The sequence below is a fragment of the Podarcis tiliguerta genome (assembly GCF_965153285.1).
Source record: "Podarcis tiliguerta genome assembly, chromosome: 4".
Classification (NCBI taxonomy): Eukaryota; Metazoa; Chordata; class Lepidosauria; order Squamata; family Lacertidae; genus Podarcis; species Podarcis tiliguerta.
In genome coordinates, this window is record NC_139537.1 from 19,600,119 (window position 1) to 19,614,443 (window position 14,325).

At 45.3% G+C, this 14,325-nt stretch overlaps 1 protein-coding gene across 1 annotated transcript in view; it reads right to left on the minus strand.

Annotated features, from left to right (window-relative positions):
* PDGFD (platelet derived growth factor D) overlaps positions 1-14,325 on the minus strand; it is a 148,040-nt gene that overhangs the window by 12,258 nt on the left and 121,457 nt on the right. The window contains exon 5 of the mRNA XM_083436692.1: positions 12,011-12,209. Within this exon, the coding sequence (XP_083292818.1) occupies positions 12,011-12,209 (199 nt within the window). The remainder of the gene's footprint in view (positions 1-12,010; positions 12,210-14,325) is intronic.

The window sequence follows — 14,325 nt, forward strand, 5'->3', positions numbered from 1 at the left end:
TTAGAGGCAGTGTGCCTTTGAATACCATTTGCGGGATATAACACCATTGCACCCAGATTTTGCTTGTGGCCTTCCCACAGGCATCGGGTTGGCAACTGTGAGAACAGGATGCTGGACTTGATGGGCCTTTGGCCTGATCCAGCAGGTTCTTCTTATATTATCAAACAATACTAGCCTGTTCAGACTGGACACTGAGGTCCAGAGCCAAGGGCCTTCTGGCGGTTCCCTCACTGTGAGAAGTGAGGTTACAGGGAACCAGGCAGAGGGCCTTCTCAGTAGTGGCACCCACCCTGTGGAATGCCCTCCCATCAGATGTCAGGGAAATAAACAACTATCTGACTTTTAGAAGACATCTGAAGGTAGTCCTGTTTAGGGAAGTTTTTAATGTTTGATGGGCAGCCAGATGGGTGGGGAATAAATAACAACAACAACAACAACAACAACAACAACAACAACAACAACAAATGCTCAAACGTGTTTTTACCATGCAAAGTGCATTCCACCCATCCCCATTATTGGTATGGATGGATGAATGTGTTCATTTGTGGTTTGTGTCACTTTTGCGTGCTTTTACTCATAATATCCATTTCTGCTTTAAGCAACCCCTTTTATAAATCTTCTCAAGTAGTATTTAAATACATATTTTAATGTATATTTTAATACTGTTTAAATGTGTATTTTTCTCAAAATATGTATCAAAAGGTGTGATTTACCTCAAAGAATGTTTCTCAAACGTACATTTTTTTCTCATAATAATTATGTAAAGGTGTGATTTCTCCTAATGAACATATTTTCAGGTAAATGTTTTCCAAAATATATATTCAAATAGGCGATGTCTCTCAAAGTACTTATTTACATGTGCAATTTATCTCAGGATATGCATTTTAATATCTGTTTTATCTCTAAGTACATATTTAAATGCATTCATTCAAGATACATATTTTAAAATGGCTGCTAAGAACATTTGAAAAAGTGCAAAATCAACTGTATATAAACTCTGCTTTGTGCATTGTCCAAGAGGTGTGGATCATGTCTTTTCATACTGGAATTATGCAAGGATCAAATTCCTCCACCCATCAATAGGGGCTGGCTGAAGACATTTTGCTGAGGCGAAGTACAAGATAGCATCCTTCCCATTCATATGTGCCAAAGCTGACTGCACTGGATGGTAGCAGGCCAACTTCCAGTAGAAAATGGTGGCTCTGGGAATCCTGAAAACCACCATTTCCTGAAGGAATCATGGCACCTGTGATTTTCCTAGCAGGCAACGTTGGTCCTGAGCCGGAATTTGTTGGTTGGGGAACCAAGGCCTTCCTCCATTCACCGAAAAGTAAGGTTGGAGGAGGGTTTGCTAGCAAAGGGTGGGATAGGGAGATAACTATCAAACAGAGGGAGGGGCTGGGAACAGGTGGCCCTCCAAATGTTGTAGAACTAAAACTTCCATCATCCCACAATGACTAGAACTGATGGGAGTTGGAATCCAATGGGGACCCTGATCGAGTTAGGATTCCTAGATTTGTGGAGATGTGTGTATGTTGCTTGCACTTCATTGGTTCTCTGCAGGAAAAGGGGGGGGAAAGTACATTTGCCAAATAAAATATGGAACTGCATATTCCCTCTGCAATTGCACTGTGTGTTACTGGCATCCAGTACAAAATACAGTATCCCAAGGAACTCCGTTTTTGTCCTCAAAAAATAAAAACACAATCCAAGTTTCTAGACCATAAGGCTACAAGATAGCCTTAAAGGTATGGAGGCAATTCCTAGTGGATTTTCAGAAACGTGCTCTTTGCGGGGATGTGCGTGGGTGGTGGAAGGAAGGAAGCTAAATAGGATTTGCCGCGGTCTAAGCATGACATTACAACATGTAGCAATTCCCTATGCATATCTCACTATGAACATTCACCCCTGTTTTCCCCAAAGTGCCAGAATCTCTACAAAGAAGTATGTATTGCTCGAGATCTAACCACAAAATCAATGGGAGTTACCAGTGCACTCAAGCACTGAAAGCAAAGTCACCCTAGTGTACATAGCAAACAGTGAGGAGAATAGAAAGCTATTGATTTCCTCTCCCAAACAGATGAAACTTAGTGCTCTGTTGTTATTTTTCAGAGCTACTGCCTCTCAGGCCTGACCCTTCAAGCTAATCCCACTTAAAAGGAAGAACAGTGCTTTCCAAACAGTTTCCCCCCAAGTTTCCCCCCATAAGTGCGGCCATATCTCCTCTCTCCACGCTGTCACCTAAACACTTCCAATGTCAGCCATCATTGCTATCTGCTTACCCAGATCAAAACAGATTCAGAAGCACCCAGTATCACCACCACCTTGTCTGGATCCAGCACCTGTCCACTCAATCTCAAGCACTGGGCTTCAAACCAGAGGAGGGGACCCATAGCCCTCCAGTTGTTGTTGGACTACAACTCCCATCACCTCTGTCCATTGATGATGCTGGCTGGGGCTGATGGGAGTTAGAGCCCAACAACATTTGGAGAACCATAGGTTTCCAACCATAGGTGCCACAGGGTTCTGTCTTGGGCCCGGTCTTATTCAACATCTTTATCAACGACTTGGATGATGGACTCAAGGGCATCCTGATCAAATTTGCAGATGACACCAAACTGGGAGGGGTGGCTAACACCCCAGAAGACAGGATCACACTTCAAAACGACCTTGACAGATTAGAGAACTGGGCCAAAACAAACAAGATGAATTTTAACAGGGAGAAATGTAAAGTATTGCACTTGGGCAAAAAAAATGAGAGGCACAAATACAAGATGGGTGACACCTGGCTTGAGAGCAGTACATGTGAAAAGGATCTAGGAGTCTTGGTTGACCACAAACTTAACATGAGCCAACAGTGTGACGCGGCAGCTAAAAAAGCCAATGCAATTCTGGGCTGCATCAATAGGAGTATAGCATCTAGATCAAGGGAAGTTATAGTGCCACTGTATTCTGCTCTGGTCAGACCTCACCTGGAGTACTGTGTCCAGTTCTGGGCACCACAGTTCAAGAAGGACACTGACAAACTAGAACGTGTACAGAGGAGGGCAACCAAAATGGTCAAGGCCTGGAAACAATGCCTTATGAGGATCGGCTAAGGGAGCTGGGCATGTTTAGCCTGGAGAAGAGGAGGTTAAGGGGTGATATGATAGCCATGTTCAAATATATAAAAGGATGTCACATAGAGGAGGGAGAAAGGTTGTTTTCTGCTGCTCCAGAGAAGCGGACACGGAGCAATGGATACAAACTACAAGAAAGAAGATTCCACCTAAACATTAGGAAGAACTTCCTGACAGTAAGAGCTGTTCGACAGTGGAATTTGCTGCCAAGGAGTGTGGTGGAGTCTCCTTCTTTGGAGGTCTTTAAGCAGAGGCTTGACAACCATATGTCAGGAGTGCTCTGATGGTGTTTCCTGCTTGGCAGGGGGTTGGACTCGATGACCCTTGTGGTCTCTTCCAACTCTATGATTCTATGATTCTATGATTCTATGATTCTCTCCCTTTCCCTTCCAGTTTTATTTCTCTCCCATGGAGAAACCTTAGGAGGAACCCAAATCTTCTCTGAATGATCTCCAAGAAAGCATGGAATTGGAAAGTCAGGGCCCATGATTCAATGAGATGGGAGTTTAAAGGTAAAGGTACCCCTGCCCGTACGGGCCAGTCTTGACAGACTCTAGGGTTGTGCGCCCATCTCACTCAAAGAGGCCGGGGGCCAGCGCTGTCCGAAGACACTTCCGGGTCACGTGGCCAGCGTGACGTCGCTGCTCTGGCGAGCCAGAGCCGTTTACCTTCCCGCTAGTAAGCGGTCCCTATTTATCTACTTGCACCCGGGGATGCTTTCAAACTGCTAGGTTGGCAGGCACTGGGACCGAACAACGGGAGCGCATCCCGCCGCGGGGATTCGAACCGCTGACCTTTCGATCGGCAAGCCCTAGGCACTGAGGCTTTTACCCACAGCGCCACCCGCGTCCCACGAGATGGGAGTTTACTCACCAGTAATAGAAACAAAACTGCAGCCATAGCTTCCAAGCAGTGCTGTAGTGTCAAGAAAGCTGTTTTTAAAAGTTTGACTAAAATGAGTTTGCTAAGAGTAAATGAACCATAGACTCATAGAACTGTAGAATTGTACAGGACCCTGAGGCTCATATACCTGTAGTCCAACCCCCTGCAATGCAGGAATCTCAGCTAAAGCATCCATAACACATGGCCATCCGACCTCTGCTTAAAACCCTCCAAGGAAAGAGAGTACACCATCTTCTGAGGGAGTCTGTTCCACTGTCAAACCACTCTTACTTCCAGAAAGTTCTTCCTGAAGCATAGTCAGAACCTCCTTTCTTGTGACTTGAATCCATTGGTTTGGGTCCTGCTATCTAGTGTGGGGATGTTCAGGGTGGCAGGAGAGGATATATTGTTTATTAATATCCTTCCTAACTTGTGCTAGCAAGTTCCTTTACTTCTCAGAGTGCATTCACCTTTACACAGCAAAAAACTTGTTGCAAACTCGTGTGAGTTTCTTAAGACAATACGCAGTTCAGTCTGGCTTGTTCAGATTGAAAGGTGTTCTAATATTTTCCTGGTAAGACCCCTTGAATCCCTCCTAAAAGAATAAAGACACCACAGTCTTATTCATAAGTAACAAAAAGGAGCGTCTCCACCCCCATCGTTCTGCCCGAACACTGAGGTCCAGCTCCGAGGGCCTTCTGGCGGTTCCCTCACTGCGAGAGGCCAAGTTACAGGGAACCAGGCAGAGGGCCTTCTTGGTAGTGGCGCCCGCCCTGTGGAACGCCCTCCCATCAGATGTCAAAGCGATAAACAACTACCTGACATTCAGAAGACATCTGAAGGCAGCCCTGTTCAGGGAAGTTTTTAATATGTGACATTTTAGCGTATTTTTCATCTTTGTTGGAAGCCGCCCAGAGTGGCTGGGGAAACCCAGCCAGATGGGCGGGGTACAAATAATAAATTATTATTATTATTATTATTATTATTATTATTATTATTATTAAAAGCAAGTTTACTCACGATCAGGCAGAGTGTGATCCCTGAAGGCAGGCTTTAGGCTTAAAGTTTCAAACATATACAAACAGGTTTACTCCTTAAGGGATATTTACCTAGTGTCTGCAGGCTAGCAGTCCAGCAGTTCACAGGACAAAAGGAAGATGGAAAAGAGAGAGAGAGTGGCAGCATGCCTTGTTCTTTTATCAGGTCTGGATAGGTCACGCCCACCCACTAGTCACATGCAAGGAAGGGTGCGCCAGGCCAGGAGGAACAGGAAGTATCGACTGGCTGGACCAACATCCCCTTGCATGTCCACTCTAGGAAAACAAGGAATGTTGTATTTGACTGCTCCCAGTATCCCACATGTAAAGCAAATCACAATGTGTTCTTTTTAGGATATCCCCCCCCCTGTGCTGAAAAAAGTGTGTGTGTGTGTGTGTTCATGCATGTGCGATGTCCTTCAGTTGGACTGTAAATTCAAGATGAAGTGTCTCTGACACAAAGATTGCTTCTTAAAGTGAAAGTTCAAGAGGGCTGGGATTGTCAGTGGAATTATAACCGGTCACATGGAGCGAGGGCTGTGGCTCATACAAGCTGGCATGCCAATTACTTCAAAAGAGGAAGGTCAAGTAGTCTAAGCACGATGAAATTACTGCTGTCATAAAGGGGCGCATCTCTGCTGAAATCAATGGAATCGAGCCAGTGATGAATCTGCCTTTGCACAACTCTTCTGACAATTTAATTTTTTAAAAAAGAAAGGATTTATGCCACAGAGCTGTCTCTGTGTGTGACCTGCAACAGCTTACCTCACAGTGACGGGGTGTGCACATGTGCGTCCTTTTTGCTATTATTATGGGCTGCTTCACACATTACACACCCACATGAGAAGTACCACCTCTCTGGCTACATACTTGCATGCAGATGTGAGTGAGCAGCTTTCTAGTTTAATGGGTAGTTATTCCACAGCCATAACGTTCTTGGATCTAGAGAATGAAATGCTTTGTTTCTCATTTTCTCCCTCTAAACTTTATTCCATAGCTTTTGTACTTTCCTTTGCAGTTTCAGAAATATGATGGATTTTTTATGTAATGCATATGTGTTTCTCTGGCTGCACCCAGATTGTTCCTTGACAGCTTGAAAAGAGGAATAGAGAAATTCCTGAATGTTACGGTCATCAGTGATAACTTGCCATAATGTCTACCTTCACTTTTGGTGGCAATATGTTTCTGAATGCTGGTTGATGGGAATCATGGGCTGGAAGGGGTCTGCTGATGATTGTGTACTTCCTGTGGACAACTGGCTAGATAATGTAAGAACAGGATGGTGGACTAGATGGGTCTGTGGTCAGATCTAGCACGGCTCATCACATTCCCTTATGTTCTTTCTCCAAAAAGCAACTTTCTTTCAAAATGTACGGCTACAGGGGAATGTTGGGTATTGTCTTGGGTGTTCACATGTTACACTGAACACAGGTGCAAGCTGCCTTTACACATGTACAAGTGTGAAAGGATATACACTTGTTGATTTGCAAAGGTCATCTGTTGTGTATAGGCCTCTCCCCACTTGCGCATGTTCTACTTGCACACGATAACGCATATGCGTGACACCAGGAAATAAATAAATCAACAGAATCATACCAGGAAATGGTGGGAAAGAGCTGTAGAGTCCTCGTGTCTCATGAGGAGACTCTCCCTGGAGCCCGAAGAGGATGTGAGTGAGGGTGGAGGAAGCTCCCAAGAGATCTAAGGTGCAGTGGGACTTTGTCTAGGCTGCTCAGCCTCCTCGCCCAACAGCTGTCGTGTGGGGCAGTGAAGTAGCAGCAGTCACTTTCCCACAGAGTCTCCAGTCAACACCAGAGCTTCAACTCTAGTTGAAGAGAGAGTTGTGTGAAGAGAGAGTGGGAGAGAGTGTGGGAAATAGGAATTGGAGGCTTTTAAGAGAGTGCGCCCCACTTTGTGAGATTTCCCTTATGTGCGCGTGGGCTCGCATGGCCCCTCCTAATAAGTGTTTGGGGGACACACCTGTACACAGGTATACTGATTCTACACTCATTGAATGCTACATGTGAATGACTGCAAGAACATAGCTCAACTACTGTTTATACAGGTACACAGACTCTACATTTGTTGAATGCTCCACTTCTCAGTTCACGCATGTGATGCTGTGGAACAACGAACCTGGTTAAGTGGTTCTGCACAGGCTAACTGTGCACCTATGAACTTGCCCCAGAACCCAGTGCAACACAGAGGAGTTGCTCAACAGATATGCTGTAATGGAACGTGTCCGCCAAAGGAGGAACATTTGAAAACAACAGCCTTGGAGTGATGATTAACCATTGTACAAAGGGGTCTTTTCAGAACCCAGAATGTGCATTTGCCATGAGCGAGCATGTGTGTGATATCTGTATTCAGCAGTCAATGCATTCTGAATTTACTGGCAGATGGCCCAGAACCCTTCAAAGAGGAGTACATGGAGGATTACAGTTATTTACTGGCGTCTCCTTCCAAACCCTAGAGATACGAGATTCCACTGTTCAATTTTTGTTTAAAGTCTTGACAAATACTTTTCATTAATGATAGATGGATGGGATTGGTAAGGACACAGGGAATTCACATGAAATGTGAATGTTCAGTGTGCATTCCACGTACTTTGGAAAGACTCCAAGGTGCAATGTCCCTGTACTTTCACCTTTTTTTTGCTCCAACCCCCATAAAAAATCAAATCCGAATGCAGACGGCAACCTCTGTTTAGCTTATAAACCCATCATAGCAGGCTGATGTTATTTCAAGAATGTCCCACCTGATTAATTTATCTTCTGCAGCTGTTACCTACTATTGTGTGAGTTTTACATACTATGGCATAACATAATGTACAGAGCAGAAATGTGGCCGTTAAGGCCAAATCAATCCCTGTGAGTACAATCCAGATAACACTTGCATCCTCCTGATTTCATTGGAAGTTTAATCACACTTAACTCTCTTTGGTCTGAGTACATCTCTTTGAACATTATGTTCCTACATGCATTTCTCCTCAGTTTGCTATTCAATACATGGAGATTCATACTTGAAAGTGTAAAGTGACCCCATTGGGAAGCGGTGCATTGGAGGCGATTCGAAAAGCACCCAGTATGCACATGCATGTTCATCCCTTCCTAATTACAGTGTCTCATGGTGACATGCCTATGGGAACTTGTCCTACTAGCTGATAAAGGCTAGGCCCATACTCTCCAACATTTCTCTGATGAAAATAGGGACATCCTGTTCCATTATAATTTTTATTATTATTTATACCCCACCCATCTGACTGGGTTGTTCCAGTCACCCTGGGTGGCTTCCAACATATAACCCCCCCCATTAAACATTTTAAAAACTTCCCTATACAGGACTGCCTTCAGATGTCTTCTAAAGATTGTACAGTGGAACCTCTGATTATGAACACTTCTGGTTATGAACGCCGATAACCCAGAAGTAGCTGCTCCTGGTTGTGAACTTTGTCCCAGGATGCGAAAGGAAATCGTGTGCCGGCAGAAGGGGAGGCCCCATTAGCAAAAGCACACCCCAGGTTAAGAACAGTTTCAGGTTAAGAATGGACCTCCAGAATGAATTAAGTTCTTAACCCGATGTACCATTGTATAGTAACTTATATCCTTGGCTTGGGGGGGGGGGGTGTCACATAACTCCATACCCTCCAACATTTCTACAATGAAAATAGGGATGTTCTAAGGAGAAGTGGGACATTCCAGGATCAAATCAGAAACCGGGACAGCTTTTATAAATCCCTGAAAAATAGGGACACTTAGAGGGTCTGTAGGCCTGTACAACGTAAGGGCTATAGACCAATAGTGGTCAAGTATCTACTGTCTTCAGAAACATTTAAAGCAAGATGGAGATGGCAGAGTCCCTTGATCACTTCAGGAGTATCACTTTTCCTCTCCTGGAAGGAGAAGCATGGTGTGGAGTTGGTGTTCTCTTTCCTAACAGGGGAAAGCTTTCCAGAGACACTTTATGATCCATACATGTCTGAGACTCCCTCAGGGCCAATCACAGACCACATTAAAGACATGAGTGGCCATGAGGGTCATGTTCTACTTCCACTGTCAGAGACATGATGCCTCCTAACACTAGTTGCTGGGAATTGCAGGTGAGTGGGGTGCTGTTTCGCTCATGTCTTGCTTGGGCTTCCTGCAGGTATCAGGGCAGCCACTGTGAGAACAGGTTGCTGGATGGGATGGGCCATTGTTTACACAGAGTCTATGCAGGTAGGCTCCTACGCAAGCATGATATCCAACACATATATGTTAGTCAATGTGGTCACAATCCTATAGCACATCCATGAACTGAATGTCTCCAAAAGACTTTTGTCAAGATCAGAGTTGTTTGGTGAAACAAAACGAATTATAGGATAACAAGGGGGACCTGCAAGAAAATGCTGCAATCTTGAATTCAGGTTCGCAGCAACTCCACTTCTCTTCTCCCTAAATTTCTGACCCCACAGACTTCATTGACTTATTTTTTCTTTTTGTTTGCTTTCAAAAATCAACTGCTCAGGGAGCTTCTCTACTGAGCCATCGGGAAATCTGATAAATTAGTGAGTGATTCCCAACCGATTCACTTCTTCCAACTGGATGCTACTTAAGAAGAAGGGAAGCGGGTGCATGATACAAAATCCTGCATTTCATTCAATTACAATTAAAATGCTTAACCACCCGGTCTACATAATGAAAATTGGTGAGATGTTGGCAGCCCATAAAAACCACCTGCTCTGACAGGTGCTGACGCCAGATGTTCGTCTAAGTGCAATGGATAAAAATGATTATCCCAGTCCTTAATATACAGCGGGACAGTTAACATGGCGGCAGAGGGCAAGAAGAAGAGGAGTTACTACTGGTAATTAAGGACACCTGTGGCTTATATAGAACAACTGGCTTTAAAGTTCAGCCAAAAAACATTTGTCCTCTGGAGAAATGATTATAGGTGTCCAGATTGTGTTTGGTGAGTTGTTCATAGAATTGTAGAGTTGGAAGGGGCCAAGGCCACCTGGTGGTGGCTATCGTTACAACTTATGGAAACAAATTCCATAATTTAAGTATGTGCTGTGTGAAGTACTTTCTTTTATCTGTCCTGGGCCTTCCAGCATTCAGCTTCACACCCTGAGTTCTAGTATTGTGGTAAAGATACATTGACAGTGCAATCCCTAGCGACTTGTGGAGTGAAATGGTGGCCAATAATCTAGAGTCAGGGAAGGAGTGAAGTGGTAGATGATCTGTCAGGCTTTGGGAATCAGGACAAAGCGAAAAGAGTCATTTACCATTTAAGGTAAAGGGACCCCTGACCGTTAGGTCCAGTCGCGGATGACTCCGGGGTTGCGGTGCTCAGCTCGCTCTATAGGCCGAGGGAGCCAGTTTTTGTCTGCAGACAGCTTCTGGGTCATGTGGCCAGCATGACTAAGCTGCTTCTGGCAAACCAGAGCAGCACACGGAAATGCCGTTTACCTTCCCGCTGGAGCGGTACCTATTAATCTACTTGCACTTGACATGCTTTTGAACTGCTAGGTTGGCAGGAGCTGGGACTGAGCAACAGGAGCTCACCCCGTTGCGGGGATTCTACCTGCCAAACTTCTGATTGGCAAGCCCTAGGCTCAATAGTTTAAATCACAGCGCCACCCGCTTAAAGAGTCTTAAATGATCACAGCAGCCATTCTTGGAATGAAGGTGTTCCCAATTAAGGTTTCCACCCACTCCCCCCCCCCCATGTCACATAAGATGCACACAAATTTCCCCTTACTTTTTAGGAGGGAAAAAGTGTGTCTTATAGAGCAAAAAATACGGTACATCTGAACCCGGCTCAAAGCAGAAACCTCAAAGTGTCAGAACCAGTGGTGTAGCGTGTGGTCACAGGGGTCGTTTCCCCTGGTGCAAAATTGTTAAGGGTGCAAAATTTCAACCCCAGTACTGCCTGAATACAGTTGCGTGCTTCCGTTGCTGGGCTCCATTGAAAACGGCTTCTCCACAAGAACCAGAAAGTGACCTCTCAGAGAACAGAACGGCTTTTCTTATCTCTTACATCCTGCTAATTTTGCCATTAATTTTAATTATTTTCCCCGAAAAGCTGCTGCAACAGTACAATACAGTTCAGTGCCAATAAGGCCTGAATCCCATTAAACTTCCCCAGAATGCATTAATGTGCAGTAAAAATACTGCCTGGTGCTTTTGTTGCTGTTAACCGTTACCCAGGTTTACACAACACAGCAATGAAGTCAATGTAATAATTCCCCCGTTAGGAGAATCTCTCAGCTGTTTGCCGAGGATGTTCTCTTGTCAAAGTGTATTCTCTGATGAACTGGATTCTCAAGTTGTGACTGAACTCTGCATACCAATTGAAACTGCCATTCCCTAATCTGTTTACAATTTCCTCCTCCTCACACTTCTCTCTCAGATCTGAGGATGAGAGGTCTTGGGCCTATCCTCTGAAAACTAAGGAACAAGTATGGCGATCTTTGTCTTCTCTAGATTAGCCATCTTAGAACTCGAAACCTTTCCTATCCAAGTTATGTACTTCCTGTATAAAACAACTTCATTACTTTCTTATTCCAAAAGGATCTTTGAGTGCACAATTGATATGGGTAAAAGCTAGTAAAGGTAAAGGGATCCCTGACCTTTAGGTCCAGTCGTGACCGACTCTGGGGTTGCGGCGCTCATCTCGCTTTATTGGCTGAGGGAGCCGGCGTACAGCTTCCGGGTCATGTGGCCAGCATGACTAAGCCGCTTTTGGCGAACCAGAACACCGTTTACCTTCCCGCTGGAGTGGTACCTATTTCTCTACTTGCACTTTGACGTGCTTTCGAGCAGGGACCGAGCAATTGGAGCTCACCCTGTTGCAGGGATTCAAACCGCCGACCTTCTGATCGGCAAGTCCTAGGCTCTGTGGTTTAACCCACAGTGCCACACGGGTAAAGGCTACCCTCTAGCAAAATTCACAAAATGCACACCAAATTTTCAACAGGTTTCTTCCTACCTTTCGATTTCCTTTCATAGAAACTTCTGCCTCGATGTGGGGCAGTGTCTGTGTACAGACTTTCGAGATCTTCTTGCCACGTGTCAGGGTTAAAGTGCTTGAGGAGTTCCTCCACGGTGTCAAATCCAGCAACGGTTTGATCCAGAGCTTCTGCCGTAAGAGTAGGGTCGGTCACTGACGGAGAGTGATAGGAAACGCCCTAAGAGTGACATACAGTGTGGTGTACTTTGAAAAACGCAGGTAGAAAGTGACAAACATCTCAAATAAAACTTTTCCCCAGATCTCGTTCACAGAATGTATTCATACAGGGCTAATATTGTGCATTGCAAAAAAAAAAGGGCTGCATCCTCAATATATGTATGTTTTGTGTGTGTAAATGGAAACACATATACAGTGGTACCTCGGGTTACATACGCTTCAGGTTACATATGCTTCAGGTTACAAACGCTTCAGGTTACAGACTCCGCTAACCCAGAAATAGTACCTCGGGTTAAGAACTTTGCTTCAGGATGAAAACAGAAATCACACAGCGGCGGCGCGGCAGCAGCGGGAGGCCCCATTAGCTAAAGTGGTGCTTCAGGTTAAGAACAGTTTCAGGTTAAGAACGAACCTCCAGAACAAATTAAGTACTTAACTCGAGGTAGAAACTGTAGAAACAAGAAAACTCTATCATCTATCTATCATCTAGCTATCTATCTATCATCTATCTATCATCTATCTATCTATCTATCTATCTATCTATCTATCTATCATCTATCTATCTATCTATCTATCTATCTATCTATCATCTATCTATCTATCATCTATCTATAATCTATCTATCATTATGGTGCTGGAGGAGACTCTTGAGAGTCCCATGGATTGCAAGGAGATCAAACCTATCCATTCTGAAGGAAATCAGCCCTGAGTGCTCACTGGAAGGACAGATCCTGAAGCTGAGGCTCCAGTATGTGGCCACCTCATGAGAAGAGAAAACTCCCTGGAAAAGACCCTGATGCTGAGAAAGATTGAGGGCACAAGGAGAAGGGGATGACAGAGGACGAGATGGTTAGACAGTGTTCTCGAAGCTACAAGAACTGGTTGTGCTCTTTTATCTCTGGTCGGGGACAGAGGGTGGCACTAGGGAGGGAAATGTCGTCGCGCCACTCCTTGGTGTGTGGAGTGCCGCAGGGTGCAATTCTCTCCCCGATGCTTTTTAACATCTTTATGCGCCCCCTTGCCCAGATTATCCGGAGCTTTGGGCTGGGCTGTCACCAATATGCTGATGACACTCAGCTCTATCTGTTGATGGATGGCCACACCGACTCGGCCCTGAACACACTGACCAGATGTTTGGAAGCTGTGGCTGGATGGTTTCGTGGGAGCCGATTGAAACTAAATCCTTCAAAGACAGAGGTCCTATGGCTAGGTCGGGATGGCATGGGGATGAGGGACCAACTCCCTTCTCTTGCGGGGGCCTTATTAGCACCATTGCCTTCTGTTAAGAGTTTGGGTGTAATCCTTGATGCCTCCCTTTCCATGGAGGCGCAAGTTACAGCAACAGCCAAGGCGACATTTTTCCACCTTCGCCGCATCAAGCAGTTGGTCCCTTACCTTTCCCGCCCCGACCTGGCCACAGTGATCCATGCGACGGTCATCTCCAGGCTTGACTACTGTAATTCGCTCTACGCAGGGCTGCCCTTGAAGCTGTCCCAGAAACTCCAGCGGGTACAGAATGCTGCAGCGAGGCTCCTCACGGGGTCTCTGCCATGGGAGCATATTCACCCAGTGCTTTTCAAGCTGCACTGGCTCCCGGTAGAGTACAGGGTCAGATTTAAGGTGCTGCTTTTTACCTTTAAAGCCCTTCGCGGCCTAGGACCCTCGTACCTACGGGACCGCCTCTCCCGGTATGCCCCACGGAGAGCCTCAAGGTCCATAAATAACAACACCCTAGTGGTCCCAGGCCCTAAGGAAGTTAGATTGGCTTCAACCAGAGCCAGGGCCTTTTCAACTCTGGCTCCGGCCTGGTGGAACGCTCTGCCTCATGAGACCAGGGCCCTGCAGGATCTGATTTCTTTCCGCAGGGCGTGTAAGACAGAGTTGTTCCGCCTGGCCTTTGGCTTGGAGCCAATTTGATTCCCTCCCTCTCTTTCTTTTTTCTTTTCCTTCCCCTCCTCCGATGAGGCTACATTTTAATATTTTAACGTTCCATTATTTTAATGTTGTACTTTACTTTTGTTTTAAGTTGTAATCATTCATCTTGTTTTTATTATTGCTTGTAAGCCGCTCTGACCCCGGCCTTGGCTGGGGAGGGCGGGGTATAAATAAAAAATTAT